Source organism: Alosa pseudoharengus, unplaced genomic scaffold (genome assembly GCF_046254945.1).
Source record: "Alosa pseudoharengus isolate Yale_2024_CS ecotype anadromous, Long Island Sound unplaced genomic scaffold, YU_APseudo_1.1 YU_APseudo_1.1_scf_14, whole genome shotgun sequence".
NCBI classification, from domain to species: Eukaryota; Metazoa; Chordata; class Actinopteri; order Clupeiformes; family Clupeidae; genus Alosa; species Alosa pseudoharengus.
Genome location: NW_027468609.1, coordinates 17,776,939 through 17,796,938, shown reverse-complemented (window position 1 = coordinate 17,796,938; position 20,000 = coordinate 17,776,939). Strand labels below are relative to the sequence as shown.

The window sequence follows — 20,000 nt, the reverse complement described above, 5'->3', positions numbered from 1 at the left end:
GCATGTACATCTATGCCGCTATGGCATATTGCTATCACTGTGTGATTTTTTTTAAGTGTGCTTGTATGCTGGACATACTGTATGCAATTGTCTTTTACTTTTTATTTATGCATTGTTGGGCTGTTGTGACAAGTAAATTTCCCAGGTGTGGGATTTAATAAAGTCTTATCTATCTATGTAAAAAATAAAAGTTGTATAAATCCTCCACGAAAGGTAGATTAGTCCCCGAGACAGCTGTTATCTAGTGTGTTGATCCAGCAGAGGGGTGGAGGGCAGGGTGGGGCCTCTCAGAGCTCTGCGAATCCTGCAGGATGTGATGATAGCTCACTGCAGAGCACCACAGCAGAGAGACAATACGATTAGAGGATTTACCAGCGCCCGGAGATTAACCTTTAACACACGGGGAATGACTCCGCAATATTACAGCCTAACGGGCTCTAAAGTACCTCTGACCGCCAGATGTTTATCTGTGTGTGTGTGTGTGTCATCTGTTTTATCTGTGTGTGCGTGTGTGTGTGTGTGTGTATGCAAAGATCTGTGTGTAAGATCTCTGTGCATAGACAAGTGTCTCTGCATGTGTGCTATACCTGTGCATGTAGTGTATGTGTATGTGTGTGTGTGTGTGCGTGTGCGTGCGTGCGTGCGTGCGTGCGTGCGCACGTGTGTGTGTGTGATCTGATTATATCTGATATGAATATATCTGATATCTGAAAATACTTTTTCTGAGTCAGATTGGGAGAGGTGAGTGGGTGTGTCTGTGAAACTCTCAGTCCTCAGGGAAATCCCCTTCAGATAAAGCTGCGCTGGTCCCCACAGGCCTGGACACAGTCACACAGCCCTGCGCAGCCTTGCACTCTCCCAGCACGAGACTATAAATAACGCCAGCGACACCCAACACCTTCGCACAGTTGTCCCAGCTTTCAGACGACACCTCACATGAGCTTCATACAACAACCCCAAACCGTTAGCGTACTGCAGTTGGCATACCGCAGTTAGCATACTGCAGTTAGCATACGGGAGTTAGCATACCGCAGGCTTACACCCACCTCTGTTTGCACATTAACCAGGTTAACCACCAGAACACACAGCTAGCAGCTTTGCACAAACAGACCTACATAGAGTTGTGGACAAAAAGTAAACACTTTTCAAGAATTCAGGAGGAAACACAACACACTAAGTAAGCACAGAACGAGCCCCGCTCTACATTAACAGGGTCTGTGTGGGTTCACACACCTTCACGTTCCAGGGAACCCTAATCTCAGACGACCTCTTCTGGTCTGCCAACACGCTTATTCATTTTGCTGACACTTTTATCAAAGTGACTTACATATGTCAATTATTACAAGGCCCAGTCTCCCCAGGACATTTCAGGGTTCAAGGGCACAACGGTGGCAGCTGGAAATTCAACCCACTTTTCTGGCTACTGCATGCTAGCCCACATCCATGCTACCAGCACCATGGCAATGGTAGAAAAGGAATAGCAGAGACTACACATCCTGTGAGTGCTCTGGAGGAAAAACCTGGATGAGAAGCTGCAGGTAGACTGTTACCGGGCGATCACTGAGAGCGTACTGACATCCAGCCTCTCAGTGTGGTATGCTGGCCGCTCAGCTATATGGACAAGAAAGCTCTCGAGAGGGTGTTGAAGACGGCCCAGAACATCATTGCTCACTGCTCTCCCTGGAGGATACCACCATCTCCCGCTACATCAGCAGAGGCATGAGCAGCATCATTATGTACTCCTCATACCCTGCCCCGGTCATCACCTGTCCCCAAATGTTGCCCTCTGGCAGGCGCTACAGCTCTGCCCAGGCACGCTCCGCCAGATTTAGGGACAGCCCCCCCCCCCAGCCCCCAGCCCCCATCCAAAAGCCGTCAGCACACTGGACTCGAATAAGCCCCAAGGAAACAGTATAGGCTAATAATAATGCATCAAAGTTTTTTTGAATTCACATCACATTACTATAGCTGCCAGTCTTAAGGGTGAGATTTGAACAGGTGGCCTTGACCCCTCAGGTGATATCCCAGCGCCTGAACATCCTCATCTCAGCATGCTCCCAGCATGCATCAGTGATAAGTAGCAGACTGGGTGCTGAGTCGCCTGAGGCAGAGTGTGTGTGTGTGTGACTCACCAAGTGCAAAGCCATCTTTCTGGACCAGCCACACAGTTCCAGCCTCATACCACACGTCTTTCTGCTGAAGAGATGGAAGAAGGGAAGAGGAGAGTGAGAGAGGGGAGGTAGAGACACACACACACACAAAGCAGAGATGGCTGCCCCCTGCACTCATTCATTCCGTTTCTCAACTCAACTGTATGGTCATTCATTCTTTCACTCACTCATGTGCATAGCTGTGAGTTCCTTTCTTCTGTCCCTCCCTCACATGCCAAGCTTCTGTATCACATCAGTATATGAATGAATACTGCTCTGTTTTATTTGACTAGACACTGCAACTGCTATGTCTAATTTCAAGTTCCCATGTTCTCTCTCTCTTTCTCTCTTACACACACACTGTGACTGTGAATCAATACTAAAATGAAAAACTACTTAACATTGCACGTAATGCACAGTGTGGTGCAATGCAAGTGAGGTGTTTGCAGTAACATGATAACTCCATGGGACTGAGATATTTTAACTCTATGGGAGTGAGATATTTTAACTCTGGGAGTGAGATATTTTAACTCCATGGGAGTGATATTTTAACTCTATGGGAGTGAGATATTTTAACTCTATGGGAGTGAGATATTTTAACTCTGGGAGTGAGGTGTTTGCAGTAACATGATAACTCCATGGGAGTGAGGTGTTTTAACTCTATGGGAGTGAGGTATTTGCAGTAACATGACAACTCTGAGAGGTATTTGGAATAGCATGATAACTCTATGGAGTGAAGTATTTGGAAAAGCAAGATACAGTAGATGTTTCAACTCTATGGGAGTGGGATGTTTCAACTCTATGGGAGTGGGGTATTTTAACTCTATGCTAGTGAGGTGTTTTAACTCTATGCTAGTGAGGTATTTGCAATAACATGGTGTAATTCCATATGAGAGAGGTAGTCTCCCCACCGGTGGTTCTTGTTTCTTGGGCTGCTCTGTGACGATGCTCTCTGCCTGTTGCCCCTCTGGATCCTGCCTTTCCTCCGGCATCCCCTCTTTCTTCACCTCCTTCTTCAGCTCTTTCTTCTGCTCTTTTTTTTGCTGTTGTTCCTCCTTCTGCTTCAGCTCTACTTTCTTATCCTTCTTCTCCACCTGCTGTGGTTTGGCCTGGTCAGGTGACCGAGTCTGCTGTAGATTGGCCTGCTCTGTTGAACGGGTTCTTTCCACACTGTCCGAGCTCTTCGCTGACCCCAGCATGTTGTCGGGCTTTGGCGACGTGGCTTCGGGCGACGTGGGTTTGGACGAGGCCGGCGACAGCATCCTCCTGGGCGTCTTCTTCTCGGACATGGGCGGAATCATGTGGCGACCGTTATCACCGTTGAGCACCTGCTCGGCGCGGAGAGCCATCTCAGCCTCCAGGATAGGTGGAGTCTCGTCTGGTGCCAGGAACTGCTGGACCAGCTTATCACTCAGCTTGCTGGGCTGCTGCACATCAGAGGATCAGCAGACACAGGTGTTAAAAAAAGAAGACATTGGAGGAACATATTTTTGGATTAGTGTGTTTATATGTATATACACTTAAAATATACACTTAAAATATACACTTATGATATATTCATACAGTATATTCATAAATCAAGTGTCATGGAGACTTTTTGTCATGTATGCTTTGAAGATATGGTGTGTTTTCTGCTGGTGAAGTAAATAATAAAAAAAACTATAAGCATCCATGTAATTCTATATCCAAATGCAAAGAGAGCGGGTCATGATCCTTGCAGCATTCTGTGCATCTTCGTTTCTGTCTAGCTTTTGTTACATTTTAAGTTGTTGTGAGTCAGTTAAGAAACTTTTTATTCAAGAACCTTTTTTATCATAGAAATAAAAGCTACGCCACCCAACTCTGCTATGCTCTCTGCGTGACGGGTTGTGTCAAAGTCCTTTTAGGCAAGTCCCTCCACTCGGCGGCCATATTGCAACGCTTTTTGGGCACTTATCGGGCATCTATTTCGGCAGATATGCGTGTGCGTAAGGCTTCACGACACCAATCTTGCTCCAGCGGCGAGATCACAACACATGATTGGCACGATGTCTTCACAACACAGCACATGATTGGCTCAATGTATTCACATGTCAACGTTTTGCCAAGGAAGGGGTGTGATTTGTGTAGACAACTGCCATATTGGCATTACAAACTAACCCCATGCATTTCTATAGAGGATATTTTGAGTGCTGTGTCTCCTCATTAGAAAGTCTCTGGTTGTGTTCTGTGGTGATAACAGTAATAACTATCTCTATAACAGTAATAACTATCTCTGCTATCCTCGGACGAGAGACTGTCTGTGTGACGTGGTGTGGTCTGTGGTGGTCAGGGGCTCACCGGTTTGTCCTCCGACTTGTTTTCCGGCTCTTTCTGTTTGACCTCCTTCTCCGTCTCTCTGACTAGCTGCTTGAGGAAGCCTCCCGGCACGACGGAGACAGGGGGAGGGGGCTGGACCGGTGGGGGTGTGTTTTCCTCCTTGATCTAAACGACCACGGAGAAGAAATGTCACAACTCTAACACACACACACACAAAATATGCACACATAGAGACATGATGCACACACACAAAGAGAAATAGCGCTGTCAATTCAACTCTCACTATGATATGCATTAAAAACTACAAAAATACAAACATGCACTCTCCCAAACATGAACCTTTGGTTTGCACATACTCACATAAGCACATATGCACGCAAACACACACACCACACACACACAACCAAGGCTACGGTTACACAGAGTGGACTTAAGGCCATGCTGGCGGCATTCTGAAGAACGGAGGCTCTGGGAACAAGTGCAAGGGGAATGGGGGGAACTCTTGGCCCATGAAGAGGGCACTTCAGGAAAAGAGCAGAGGGCCAAACACCCTCAGTGCTCTCTCTCTCTGGCACGCGCCAGCACTCCCAGACAGCAGGGGGCGCTGCCTCAGATTAGGCCCAGACCTGCTATTTAAAGCAGGAGTTTCCCGTCATGAACTGGACCCCTGTCCTGTTTATTTACCATCTCTCTCTGCTCCACGCCCTCCTGATTTCAATGCAGAGTGATTAAAATGCTCCTGATATGATCAGGAGGTCGTCAGCGAACACACAGTGCCACTGACATGAGCAGTCAGGTATGAAGAGGTGTCTCAGATGGGAAACATGCTGTGGAAGGGGTGGGGGGCAGGGAAACACTTATCTGGACTACACACTTACCCCTGCCTGGTGACATGAGTCATGCAACCAGCCATTAGTCAAGTCAAGTAACTTTATTTATATTTACAACAACCGTTGACCCAAAGTGCTCCACAGGTAAGGCTATCTTAGAAAAAAGCAAAAGAGGGAGATTGACAAAAAAAGGAGGGGGGGGGGGGGGCTATATAGTAAAGGCGTAAAGATGACATTAGGCATGACTCCACAGACAACAACACAACCACCACTACAACAACGACACAAACACCACAGAATCAGACATGACCAGCTAACACATGCAGCCCGACACGGATATCTGTGGTGTTCTGTTCATGTTAGACCCAAACACATGCACTGGGGCAACGATGGATGCGCTGCAGGACGCTTGGCACTATTCTGCTGGGAGCGCGAAGACTGACCGCGTGTTGTCTAAAATAAACCCTGACCCAGTTATTTGGGTGTTAATTGTTGGCCTGGAGAAGAGGAAACTCTACACCTGCGTCCGCGGGTCAGAATAGCTACAGTGATGCTGGTGCACACACCAGACCCCAGAAAAAAGGCAAAAGCATTTTGGGTTATCCCAATTGATGACCTCAGAGGCAGCCAAGCGTGGTGGAGCAGGGTAACGTTACTGACAATAAGTCGACCCGACGGGTTTGATTCCCGAAACCTGCCAGTGAGTCTTTGATGCTTTAGATAAAAGTCAACTTTACATTTGACTTTAGGCAGCCCATCACACAAACGAAGCACACACAGAGGCTGTACCCATTGTTACCACGGCCCTCTGATCCCATACAGAAAAAAAAAATTGAAATATAGGCTATTGTAAAAATATATTTTGGGGGCCAATTTTGAATATTTACATATATTTCAAAATATATTTCAAATATATTTTTGTTGTTTATGGGATTATCTCTGCTGTGGTCTAATTGCTTCAGAGGGTCTGGTGGCCGAGCTGGTGGTGTGTATATAGTTTCATGAGGCTGATAATAAAAGCTGCTAATAGCTAACTGCCTGCTGTACAGCAGAGCAGTAAGGACAGAGCACTCGCTGCACTCAACACAGCTTCTGTGGTTTTACTGACAGCAAGAGCTTAATTTTGATCCTTGTGATGTTAGAGCAGCAATACCATTAGCAATATTACACTGTGGAATGGTATCAGCATCTCAGTGGCTTTAAAACTGTTGTGGTCCAAGCAACAGGATACAGCATGCTAGCTTTGTTAAGTCCTGGTAAATGATGCATAGTTCAGTTCCAAAAAATTTCGCTGGTTAGCTTTCTCCAGTGCTCTGTGATGACTGTTTAAAGGTTCTAATCTAGATAACATCCTTAAGTGCATGTTTCATTAGGAAAGTCATCGATGGATTATTAATAATCAATGATTTATGAACAATCAGAATGCAAACATTTCCAATGTAACAACAATGATTACATCAGCCAGCTGAAACATCTCAGAAACATCTCGCAATATATCTAACTTATTTATGTTAGTGATAAATATGGTATTTAACTGCAGCCCATGTAATCAACTTTTATGAAACATAATTATTAAGTATAAGTATATACATATATTATATATATATATGTATACTAGTATATATATATATATATACTAGTATATATAGTTAAGTATAAGTATATACTCTTTTGATCCCGTGAGGGAAATTTGGTCTCTGCATTTATCCCAATCCGTGAATTAGTGAAACACACTCAGCCCACAGTGAGGTGGAACACACACTAATCCCGGCGCAGTGAGCTGCCTGCAACAACAGCGGCACTCGGGGAGCAGTGAGGGGTTAGGTGCCTTGCTCAAGGGCACTTCAGCCGTGCCTACTGGTCAGGGTTCGAACCGGCAACCCTCCGGTTACGAGTCCGAAGCACTAACCAGTAGGCCACGGCTGCCCAAGTTAGTTACTATTTAACTACTTAACTATTACACCAGTGTTTCTCAAAGTGTGGTCCAGGGACCACTGGTGGTCCGCAAGCTATCCCAAGTGGTCCGCGAGCAGACGTGGTAAAATATAATATAGATGAGTTGTTTGCAATATTGAACCAACTTGTATGGAAATCCAAAAAGTTCTGCAACACTGTCTATGTAAGATATGCCAGTTTAAATCATATCATTCCTCTGACGCAATAAGCAAAGTGCAAAGTGCAATAAGCAAGGTGGTTCAGTGAGTAGGCCTATTGTGTAGACTAATATACTGTTGAAGTAGGTCTAATCTTTTTGAGGTGGTCCGTGCGTTTCTTTTTTATTGGTTAAGTGGTCCTTCATCTGAAAAAGTTTGAGAAACACTGTATTACACAATGTTAGTCAGACAAAAGCTGACATGTTTGCAGGGTGGCACAGCTGGTAATTGGCATAATTCCCACTGAGCATGCACACACATAATTGCACATAATTACTACAGTATAGATTTAAATTAGCCTAGCACACACCAGGCACATGATACAGCATTAGCATAGCACACAGTAGTTAGCTTAGCTTTCAGACAAGGTTGCATACTGTACAGTTAGCAAAGTTAGCGCAGTGCACAGTTAGTGTAGCACCCAGGCAGTGTGGTGAAGCTAAGCAAGGCTGAGGCGCCTCAGCCCTGTGGCTCGATGCTCGGGACCTCCCTTTTGTTCCCATAGTTTTAAGCGTGAGGATAGTGCCATGGCAGCCAACTGTGGAGGGAGCAGGGGTCAAGGGTCAGGTGAAGAGAGAGGTCGGCCAGATGTGTGGAGGTGAGGAAGGCGCCCAACAACAAACAGAAACAGTGACACTGTGGACCTGGTGATGGAGAGACACAGAGAATGAGTCACGGAAAGAGAGAGAGAGACAGAATGAAGTGACAGAGAGAGTGAAGAGGAGAGAGGGAGAGTGAAGTAACAGAGAAAGAGAAAGAAAGAGAGCAAGAGAGAGAGAGAGAGAAAGAAGGAGGTGGCATCATTCTGATCAGCACTCAACACCCTACTAATACAGTGAAAGATGTATAGAATAAAGCACATTTAAAGTGACAAAGCACATCAACAGTGATTCAGTATTTAAGGGAATCTTTATTGTAGAGACTGTAATGATCATCATTAGTAGAGCAGGAGCAGGTCGTTTCATACAGACATCAGCTATCTCTCAGAGATGAGGTGTTTAAAGATGTACAACCATATCATAAATATATACACACACACACACACACACACACACACAGAGCCTTAACCTGGCCACCCTGTAGGCAGCTGCAGACCATGTGAGCTACTAACACCCTGCTAATGTGCGTTGCACTGTCTACATTGTATTATATATTGTGTTGTATCCGTATGGTGTATACTGTATGTGTATTTTTTGGTGTATTTTTGCGTATAGCACTACAGAATCTGTATTGTACTACAGAACCACCAAATCCCTTGTGTGCCAACATACTTGGCCAATAAATTACGATTCTGATTCTGTGGTGGCAGAGACCACATGAGCACCTGACGAATGAGTGTGTGGTGGCACAGAGCACCTGACGAATGAGTGTGTGGTGGGAGAGAACACCTGACGGATGAGTGTGTGGTGAGTGAGAACACCTGACGGATGAGTGTGTGGTGGCACAGAGCCCCTGAGCACCTGACGAATGAGTGTGGTGGCACAGAGCACCTGACGAATGAGTGTGTGGTGGCACAGAGCACCTGACGAATGAGTGTGTGGTGGCACAGAGCACCTGATGGATGAGTGTGTGGTGGGAGAGAACACCTGAGTACCTGACGAATGACCACATCTCCAACCTCTGACAGTGGAGTGGGCAGCTGACATGCATGCAAGGCATTGTGGGATGTACAGGTGTTGTGTGTGTGTGTGTGTGTGTGTTGGGGGGTGGGAAGGTGACGTGGTCATATGACTGTGACCACAGCCGCCTCACACATAAACTTAAGTGCAATCACAAGGAAATGCACGCACAATACAAACAACACCTATCACACATACACAAATATTTATGTTTAAACAACCTCAAGGAATCATGAGCACAACACAAACAACACGCCTCACAACACACACGTGTATAAAGTTAATGAAGTGCATGGGCAAGAAACCCATGGCAACACTGTCCAACACAAACACAAACAAGCATTAAACAAGATACACATTCATTTGGACAACACACAGACTCAATAGCAATTTCCAGGTTTTGCAATTCTCAATAGCAATTTCCAGGTTTTGCCTGAAATTGCACAGCGCCTACTTCAGAGGCCACTGTTCCCACCTAGTTTGGCCTATAATCAAATGCTTGTTTTGGAAAGCTAAGACAATGTAGTTTCTCAGAAAACAATCAGAAGAACTGTGTGATGTACTGACACAGAGTTACAGAGGCTAGAATATTGTTTTTGTCTTTCTGCCGGATAACAAGCATCTCTGAACTCACCACATTTCAGCCCTCTAGGTCACTTGATATGTATTAGAAACACAACTGAGGCCTAGCACAAGGTATTGTGAAGCTGTGTTCAAAGTAGATCAACATAGAATGAAAATATGAGTACTTTAGACCATTATTTGCCAAGGTATGCTCATGCGTTTTGTAAAATGCCCTATGGAAACTCCCCATAGGACTTTTGGTTATTCAAAATGCATACTGACAATCAAATGCTTACTGTCTATGAACCCCTTTGTGTAGAAGCATCTTGGTCTCAAATGAAAGGTAACATTTTGAAGTTTCATGCTTGTATTTGAAAATTGTACTTCAGGGGTTCTGATATGAAATGATTACACTAAATATTGAAATATTACACAAAAATATAAATCTTTGCAATTTCTATTTCAATTCAATTGGTGTGTATAAGATGGACTATACATCTGCACAACTAATATTGGATAAAATAACATGATTGATTTCTATGGATTCCTGTGAATATCAAGACCCAATATGCTATATCTAGCATATTGCTAAGGATATACACTGCAGCTAGAGGTAGGGAAGCACCAAAGGCGGAGGAGGAGGTCTTTTTTGATTAAATTTAAGTGAGACATAGTTAGATTAATCTGACAATGTAAAGGACTACACATATTTTACATGAAAAATTGTCATTGTCATATATTGATTCCTAAGAGTTCAAGCTTTCAAATTATGTATAATATGACTATGCTACATAACAATCTGATGTATAAAAATGATTTAGAATGTTGGGGGGTGGTGGGGGAGGGGGGTAACCATCCCGCTGGCGGGACACTGCAGAGTTAAACAACCCCCCCCCTCAACAACACATCTTACACACACACACCCACACACAGAAAGAAAGCACAATTTGGGAAGATTTATCTGTTTAACTTGTTTCTAACTAATCCATTTCATTTTTCATGGTTGTTGTTTGTATATGTTTATTGGTATTATTCTGTTAAGTTCTATTTAGTCTATTAATAATATTGGTATTTTTAGGCTATTTGGTTTTACTATGAACTGTTAATTCTGATGTCAGTTAAATGTTTATTGAATTTATTGTAAATCACTTTGGACAAAAGTGTCTGCTAAAAACCATAAACATTAACAAACCATTACAGCATGGACAACCCACCAAACATAGACACATCCACTCACATACTGTACAGACTGTGTAGTGAGTCATTTGGTGATTGTTCATGCCATCTCGTGTGCAAACCCCTACTACTGATGATTCACCAGATGCCGAATGGCTATTAGTACGGATGATGAAACCACTCTGATTCAGCAATAGGACAGCTCACTCTCTATACTCCACACACCACATCATGCAGCACAGACGCCACTGGCTGTGAATACGTCAAAGCGGCCAATATAACTCCATCACAGGTGTGTGTGAGGGTCTCAGTGGAAAACACACACACACACACAGACACATACACACACACACACACACAAAGACATATAAACGAGTCCCAAGCTGCTGCCACATCTTGAGAGGTCTGGGCAGAATGATGATACTGAACACACTCACACACACACACACACACACACACAGACAGACACACTATTGATGAAGGGTAAACGAGTCTCAAGATGCAGCTGCAGCTCTGGGGTCGGGACAGAATGGTGGCTGTGGCTGATCTGAGCCAAAGTGAGATATTTACAGAATAACACGTCACCTCCTCACCCCACGGGCTATCCGAAGAAGACCACCACCAGTGTGTGTGTGTGTGCTGCTGCTGACAGTTTCCTTCAGCCGTTTTTGACTGGGCGGCTGTAGGTGTTTGTACCTATGTGCCATGAGCATGCTATATTAATGTATACAGTATGAAAGAATGTGGTGAACACACACACACATACATACACACAGCACAAATTTCAGTAAATAAATACTTCATATCCTGTCGATGAGTGTTGATTCCTGTGTGTAGATGGATGTGTGTGTGTCTGCAGAGCCCTCCTAATCCTCCCTGACGATGCTCATCTGACAGATCTTTACGTGTGAACAACAAAACAAATGTACAGGCGCCACTGCCGAGTCGAAGTAGCACCTGAACCGCTGGCGCTCGGGTTTCAAGTGGCGTCAGCGCTATGCCGCACGAGCACAGGCCTGCCGTGGACGTCCACCTCCACAGCGCCTCGGAACGCGCCAGCCGGCCAGTCAATGTCAACTCAAGAACTTCCTCGCAGTCAGCGAATCGGCTTCTGGTCCTGTCTAGTTTTAGGGCTCTCTCTCTCAGCGAGGTTGAGGCTACAGACACCCACAGTGGTCAAGAGGCTATAAATACGAGTTGCCTTTTTGCCAAAACACGCTCACATTAACTCTGCTTCTTAGTCAAATCTTCTCTCAGTCAAACCTTCCACTAACCCCACACTCCCAACAGTAATGAATGAAATAAAAAAAACAATAGCTGCAAAACCTACCTTGAAATGGCTTCACTTGTTGAATCGTGTTGTAATTCCACCTTAAGTTGGCGCTCTCTGTTCAATTCCAGTTGACCAGAACAAGGCACACAGCTTCACTGTCTCTAACACATACACTGACGGGGCAACTGGTCAGAAATAGAGTGACACAGACAGCCATGCAGGCTCAGTCACACACACACACACACACAGATAAGCAAGGCAGCTGAGTTAACACAAGACCTGGCTATAAATATCTGTGTTGGGGGAAGGTGAAGGGGATATACTACCCTGTTTGGGAAACACTTTGGGGATACAGCACACACACACTCACTCACAGAAGCAAATGGAGGGGAAAACAAGTGTGCAGAAACTGACAGACTGCTCAGGGGCAGATGAAGGAGCAGCACAGGAGCTCAGGGGCAGAATGGAGAGGGAGAGAGACGGAGTAGAGAGAGGGGGAAGGAGGAGATTTGATGTGGTTGGATGAATGGAGTCAAACACAGAGCTATGCTGCTAGGCCTCGGCTTATTCACTATGAGTGACACATGCACGGGCAAACTCTGTGTGTGTGTGTGTGTGCATTTGTGCGGAGTAACACCTCATTGGATTAGGACTGTTATCTTCTAACACAAACTGAGGATGTAAACTGCCCCCCCCCCCCCCACACACACACACACCAACCCCCACCCCAATCACGTTCAATGACTCACCCCACACACACACACACACATACACAGAAAACATACATCCTACGCTCAGACCCCAAACACACCCGCACCCAGTGCTGTTCTCTCTCGGTGCCGTGGCGACAGCAGCAGAAGGGGGAACGAGAGGAGCCGTGTGTGGCGGCCCCATAATGGCTGACGTTTGATTGACAGACCCAACTGTGTGAGGGAGGAGCCACACACACACACGCATCACAGCAGAGGGAGGGGACAGATCAAGAGAAAGATGAGAAGGAGGGAGGGACAGAGAGAGGGAGGGAGAAAGAGAAGGAGGGTAAGGCATATATGAACGACAGAAGAAATATTACTAGGCATCAATGAGGGGTAACGTGAACTGAACACTGATAGATGGAAATGAAAGATGAGACTTCTGAAGCAATCACACACACAAACACACACACACACCAAGACCGTCTCTGAAAGGTTGTCATCATGAAGATGAAGTAAACATCAACGAAACAGCTGTTTGATGAATCATACACTCAAAGAGTGCCCCCTCATCAGTGGTCTTAGCAGAAAACAATTCCTGAAAACCAGGCGGGAAAAGATTCAAAGTAAAATGTACTGCTGTGTTAAAAATAACATGCCGTCTGACGTAAGCCACTGGCAAATGTAACATGGGATTCACTACAGGGGACTGGCAGATGCTGATTGATGTTTGACATGAGTAGGGTTATGGGTTCTGGTTTTGGGCAGACGCTGTCGTCCAGAGCAACATACAATAATAACAGTGAACATTATTATCTTCAAAACATGGTGTGATGACTGATCCTAATAACGATCGGCATCATGGCACCTGACTGTGGTCCTAGTTCTGGGTCTTATATAGGCCCGTGCAGTCCACACTAATCAGTTTCCTGTGGAAGTTGTCATACTAAATCGGACTGGCAGCAGTGTCAGAGGCACTCGTAGATCTAGGGCTACACAGAAATGTCCTGAAAAGCAAAAGAAATCAGGATTTCCCCACAAAACAAGACCCCCGCATCAACTAGAGCATGCACTGTTTTATTTAGTACGTGCTTCCAATAAGTAAACAAGGGTACCTGATCAGACCAACATCAGCATTGTCAAAAACGTAGCTGTAGTCGCAGGATATTTTGATAAAGCATCATGCTAAAGGGGGAAGGGGGTTGTCCTGTGAGGAAATTTGCTCTCTGCTTTTTACCCATCTGGGTGTAGTGTGCACACATTCACACTAGGAGTACATCTACACATCCTAAGCAGTGGGCATCCCTTAATCCGGCGCCTGGGGAGCAGTTGGGGGTTAGGTGCCTTGCTCAAGGGCACCTGATCCATGGATGTAGGAGAGCTGTTTTTTAAATCACTCCCAACCAACCCACATTTTCCCTACCAGTTACAGTATGTTAATTTTTAAGCCAAGCTTCATGGGTTTTCATGATGGCAGTCTAGGAACGTGCAATTCTATGCAGTGTTTAAAGCAACACAACACAGTGGTTGGCCTTATTATAATAATGGATTGGCTTCAAACTCATTTTGATAGCACGCTGAGGCGTGAGGGGACTCGTGACCACATACCTTTTGTAGTGTAAACACTAGTACTTTCTGATGAGTCCCAGACAAAGGAAATCTTTTGTTACGTTGGCAGTAACGGAATCCAAACACATGTGGTCGGCATCATCTCTGGCTGTACACTTGGATACAACGTGTCTCACTAAAACACATTTTAACAACAAATGTAATCTGACCCTTGTAGCACATTGTGGACATATTCTATGCACATACAAGTAAGTGTACATAGTACAACCTTTAATGTACGTAGTCTATTATATTGTAGTATAATGTATACTGAATAACATGTTTACTGGTACAACCCTTAATGTACGTAGTATATTATATATTGTAGTATAATGTATACTGATAAACATGTTAAGTATAAGTATATATACTCTTTTGATTACGTGAGGGAAATTTGGTCTGCATTTATCCCAATCCGTGAATTAGTGAAACACACTCAGCACACAGTGTACACACAGTGAGGTGAAGCACACACTAATCCGGGCGCAGTGAGCTGCCTGCTACAACAGCGGCTCTCGGGGAGCAGTGAGGGGTTAGGTGCCGTGCTCAAGGGCACTTCAGCCGCTGGTGTGTCTGTTTTCCTCTGGTTCCAAGTCCGAAGAGCTAACCAGTAGGCCACGGCTGCCCACAATGTTTACTGGGACAACCCTTAATATACGTAGTATATTATATATTGTAGTATAATGTATACTGATAAACATGTATACTGGTACAACCCTTTGTGTATATGGTGCAATGTGTGATGTATGGATAATGTATACTGACACAAGTCCTTATGTATGGCATATTGTGCACATACACATACTGGCAAACATGTATACAGGTACAAGTATGGCATAATAAAAGAGTAAGTGTGTGCTAATGTTATTTAACACACACGCAATCAAACATGCACAAAAAACGCTTAACACAGCACACACAAAAAAGGGGCTTTTTATTTCTGAACCGTTTGTATGAGCAGTCCACCACATGTTCCTAGCTGTTCAGAAAATGAAATAAAACAAAACAAAAAAACATTAAAATAATTTTAATAACAATAATCAGTCATTGAATAATAATATCAATAGTTATAATTATCATATCATAACCTCAATGGCAATAAAACCCCCAAACAGTAGTATTTGCGTTTCGTTGTGGCACATTAAGGAAAAAAAAAACTTCTTTGAGTGACTAACCAGGTTAAGTCTTAGGCCCTACGCCCTGACGATTTCACAATCCCATGTGCTCAAACTCTTTTGCACCTAGGGGCCTCTGATCCCCCCACAGACAATAAATATGAAGCATAATTTGTCTGTATTAAAAACAAACACAAACAAAACAAAAAATATAATTGTCGTCATCATCTGTAACTTCGTAGGTACAATATCTAAACTTTTTTTTTGTTTTTCATATGTGCAACATCTCAGCGGATTCTTCACCACAAATATTTTAACTGACATCAAACCCAATCCCTTCCCAGAACTTTTTTTTTGTTGTTTTCTACCTTGTTTAATTCTTTTTTTTTTAAATAATCTAGTTCGTTTTTGTCATTTCATGTACACACATACATATATATATATTTAAATTTGTTATTCATTTTTTCCTATTTGCCTTTTCCTCTACTGTTTGGCCACCCCTTGCCGGCCAGTCTGAAGTCTGTATTCACCAGCACACATAAAACCAACAGCCACTAAAGAAACAGACACACAAGCGAATGCAGCGGAACAAGGCAGAGAGGATGAGCAGCTACCACTGAAATCAAAGAGCGAGAGCCAGCGAGAAATACCCCTGAAGCACTGTGGATTATTTGGGATTGACCAACAGAGGTGCAACCATCTTTGAAAAACGCCGGGGGATGGGAGGGATGAGAGTTAGTGCAGCAGCGCCGGCTGCTTCTTGGTAATGTCGTAAAGTCGTGGTACCAGACCACAGGTTCCTTGGTGCTTGGAGAGGCGTTGGCTATTTGGGGTCTGGCTCTGGGCTGAGAACCCCCCCCCCCACACCTATCTGCTCAGCGCGCTCCATGTCACCCCAAATCTGCTCAGCGCGCTCCATGTCACCCCAAAACTGCTCAGCGTGCTCCATGTCACCCCAAATCTGCTCAGCGTGCTCCATGTCACCCCAAAACTGCTCAGCGTGCTCCATGTCACCCCAAATCTGCTCAGCGCGCTCCATGTCACCCCAAATTTGGTCGCATCCGTTTGTTTTTTAGTTTTGTACCCTTGTCCAAAAACTCGTCTGCTTCTCCGAGTCGAGTCCGCTCGTACCAGTGGAGAAGCCGAGAGGTGGCCGTTGGCAGAATGGCCGTGACATGACACGTGACGTGCACGAGGGAAAACGACTGACATTTCAAACAGGTTTTGGGATCATAGTTGTCATCGTCATCATAGTAACCACCACCACCACCATTATTATCATCATCATCATCATCCACCTGCCCCTGCTGTCTTTTGGCACATTGATTTTGTATCAGCATCAGCTAGAAAAGTCTGGAGTGGATTTTTCTTTCTTTCATTTTTTTTCCTTTTCCAAAAAGTGCAGTTAAAAGTTCAAACAAGCCATGTCGGTTTTGGGGGAAACAAAAGACCCATTCCCTTGTGGGTTCCCATAATGTCTTTCTCAAAGATGGCAGGTCTCCATACATCTAAAGGCTACTGATTGCTCCCTGCTCCTTAAACTGTGTTGCTGCACAAGAGAAAGACAGAATCACATGAAGAACAAGTCTGGTGTCTTTTTTTTTTGCAAAATGCATGGACTTGGAGCCAAAAAAAAGTTTAAAACATTTTTTTTGTCTTACTGCATGGCAAAACCTGAAACGTAAATGGAAAATAAAAATAAAAAAATAAGCAAGAAAACTCATGGCCTTCCTCAAACTGTGCTTGTTCTTTCATTCAGCAAAAACAGACACCTGAAAGCACGCAAGATACTCAAAAAAATATGTCATCTATAGAAATCTGCATTCAGCATCACATTCATTAAAACAATATATAAAAAATTTAAACTATACTCAAATCAAGCCTTACAACAAATGGTCTAAAGTTGTCCCGAACTCTCCTCCTGCGACACAATCCTCATGATGTGAGCATTACTGGGACGGACACACACACACACACCTGTCCTTTAACAGTCTGTCTGTGGGTTGCTGGGCGTGGTCTCTGATTTGATTGACACTAACAGGGCCAGCCCCCAGCCAGCCTCCTCTGGGGGGGGGGGGGGGGTTTGCCGTGGTAACAGACGCAACAGACAGCACAACAAACAGCACTTAATAGCAAACACAACAGCTTCTCTATGGCCTGCACGACACACACACACGCGCACATACACACACCCACAATTAGCGTGGGAGGATCAAACACACACATACTCTGATCCTGAGGTACGCCTGACAAAACTGATTGAATAATGTGTTACACCCCCCCCGCCCCCACATTTCCCCAACCCTCCTGTGGCTGTGGTATGCACACAGGTCTCGGGCACAGAAACACAGACAGGCAGACAGATCAAATCCCTAAATATGCAAACATTTCTCAGGAGTATACTGTAGATGCAAAGAGAAAGGATCGGTATCAGTTTTATATATATATATATATATATATATATATATATATATATATGTATACATTTCTATATACCGTATATATACACATACACGCACAGCGGAGAGTCTGGGGTGCTGTATGGTTCTTTCTAGTGGTCCCCAAATCTTCAGACGTGTCCACTAGGGAACAAATTAAAAAACAAAAAAGTGAAAAACCCACTCCGGTGTTTAAAAATGTGGAGGAGTGCTCCTAGTCCTTTGGGATGTGTGGAGAGTTCGCTCTGAGAGGAAAGAGAGAGAGTGTGTGTGTGTGTGTGTGTGTGTGTGTGTGTGTGTGTGTGTGTTTCTCTCAGGGGTGAGAGGATGTGTCCGTTGGTGCTCTCAAGTAAAATATTTGTTGGCACTTTATGCACTTTTGTGAGGGGAGGGGAGGGGTGGGCGTGTGTGTGGGCGTCTCATATTGAGGAATCAAGCAGCTTGACGCGTCTCCTTCAAACAAAACACAATGGCAACGAAAAAAAAAAAGAAAAAAATTGAGCAAAAATACATTCGAGGCAGAGAAGGAACAAGTCCTGTTGCACAGTCCATCTGCTTAATATTCACATCACTTTCTTGCCCCATCTGCAAACTATGTGAGTACACACACACACACACACACTAATACAGACAAACATGCACACAAACACACACACACAAGCTCATTTAAAAAACATCCCGTTATAATTTGGTTGATCCCAGGGTGTCCGGTCAAAAACCCTCTGACTCTTTCGTTAATACTCCATCATCTTTCTCTCATCTCTCTGAACCTCTCTCTTGCTTTCTTTCTCTCTCTCTCCCTCTCTCGTCCATTGCTGTTAAACAAGTGCACACATCCACATCCCTGCTCCATCATGCGTTAAGTTTGTCCCTCTCTGCATCCTGTAGGAAGTGAGGAAGGGTGGGAACAGGGTAACCATGGGGACAGAGTGGGCTCCTTTTGGGCATCAAGTGCAGTAGAGTCCTGGCACACATGGGAAAGGTCAAGGGAATGCGCATGGGTTAAAGGTTGTGGGTCGGGTGGGGTCACAGGTCAGGGGCGTTGTCTGCTTTTGTTGGGCGTGGGCAGTGGAGGAAGTGGTTCCGCCCAGGCAGTCTGTGGTCGCCGTGGTTACATCAATGGCACAGGCAGTGGAGTGGGAACGACATGTCGCAAAACAGGACAGGAATGATTCTGTGCGTGCGTGTGTGTGTGTTGAATTGAACTGGTCATCCAGTTGGGATTCATGCTGATTTTGGAGGAGTTTGAGTGTTTAGAGTTCATCCCAGAAGGTGACGACTGACTCCCTGCGTCCTGAGAGTCTCTTATCTCTACACGTGCAGACCGCAACAAAGGATGTCAAGACTCTGTGTGTGTGTGTGTCTGTATGTATGTGTGTGTGTGTGTATCTCTTTCACTATTGGGAGTCCATGTCATCCAACAGGGAACTGAAATCACTGCTGCGTCTTCAGGTTGAGAGACAAGGCCTCATCCAGCACCTTCATGCAGCTGGCCTCCCCCAGCAGTCTGCTAGTCAATCACATGAAGCTGCTGGCTTCACCCAGCAGTCTGTTACCCAATCAGATGAAGCCGATGGCCTCCCCTGAGCACTCTGCTAGCCAATCACATGAAGCTGCTGGACTCCCCCAGCAGTCTGCTACCCAATGAGATGAGGCCGGGGTGGGAGAGTCGGAGAGGTGTCCAGCAGACCAAGCGAGTGGACCACAGCAGGACGATGGGCAGAGGAGTGGAGAGGACGATGAAGATGTGGTGCTCTTCCCAACACTGCTCTCTGGCCAGGCTCCTCCACTCAGTATCCAATGCATCTCCACTTCAAAGTGTGTGCGCGTGTGTGTGTGTGTATATATGTTTGTGTGGGTGTGTGTGCATGAATGAGAGAAAAAAAACTCAGAGGGTCCAGTGGCCCTATCCAGGTGGATTTTTATTCCCTCTCTGCACCAGCAGGAGTTAGACTGTATGTGTGTGTGTGTATGAGGTTTTTTGGGCCTGTTGGTGAGATCACAGCAGGGTAAAGCAGAGCTGTGTGTGTGTGTGTGTGTTCTTGCGTTCTTGCATGAGAGTGGATGCGTGTGTATAAGAGTCA

The 20,000-nt window shown here is 44.9% G+C and overlaps 2 protein-coding genes across 3 annotated transcripts in view; both read right to left on the bottom strand.

Annotated features, from left to right (window-relative positions):
- Positions 1 to 16,517, bottom strand: part of myo18b (myosin XVIIIB) — a 77,398-nt gene extending 60,881 nt beyond the window's left edge. The window contains exons 1-6 of the mRNA XM_076284986.1: positions 16,346 to 16,517; positions 11,748 to 11,947; positions 4,470 to 4,613; positions 3,320 to 3,577; positions 3,062 to 3,244; positions 2,133 to 2,193 (exon numbers count right to left, since the gene is read on the bottom strand). Of these exons, the coding sequence (XP_076141101.1) occupies positions 2,133 to 2,193; positions 3,062 to 3,244; positions 3,320 to 3,577; positions 4,470 to 4,613; positions 11,748 to 11,947; positions 16,346 to 16,517 (1,018 nt within the window). The remainder of the gene's footprint in view (positions 1 to 2,132; positions 2,194 to 3,061; positions 3,245 to 3,319; positions 3,578 to 4,469; positions 4,614 to 11,747; positions 11,948 to 16,345) is intronic.
- Positions 15,281 to 20,000, bottom strand: part of grk3 (G protein-coupled receptor kinase 3) — a 78,165-nt gene continuing 73,445 nt past the window's right edge. For both annotated transcript variants that reach the window (XM_076284010.1, XM_076284011.1), the window contains one exon: positions 15,281 to 20,000. This exon is cut by the window's right edge and continues 251 nt beyond it. The gene's annotated coding sequence lies outside the window, so the exon portion shown is untranslated.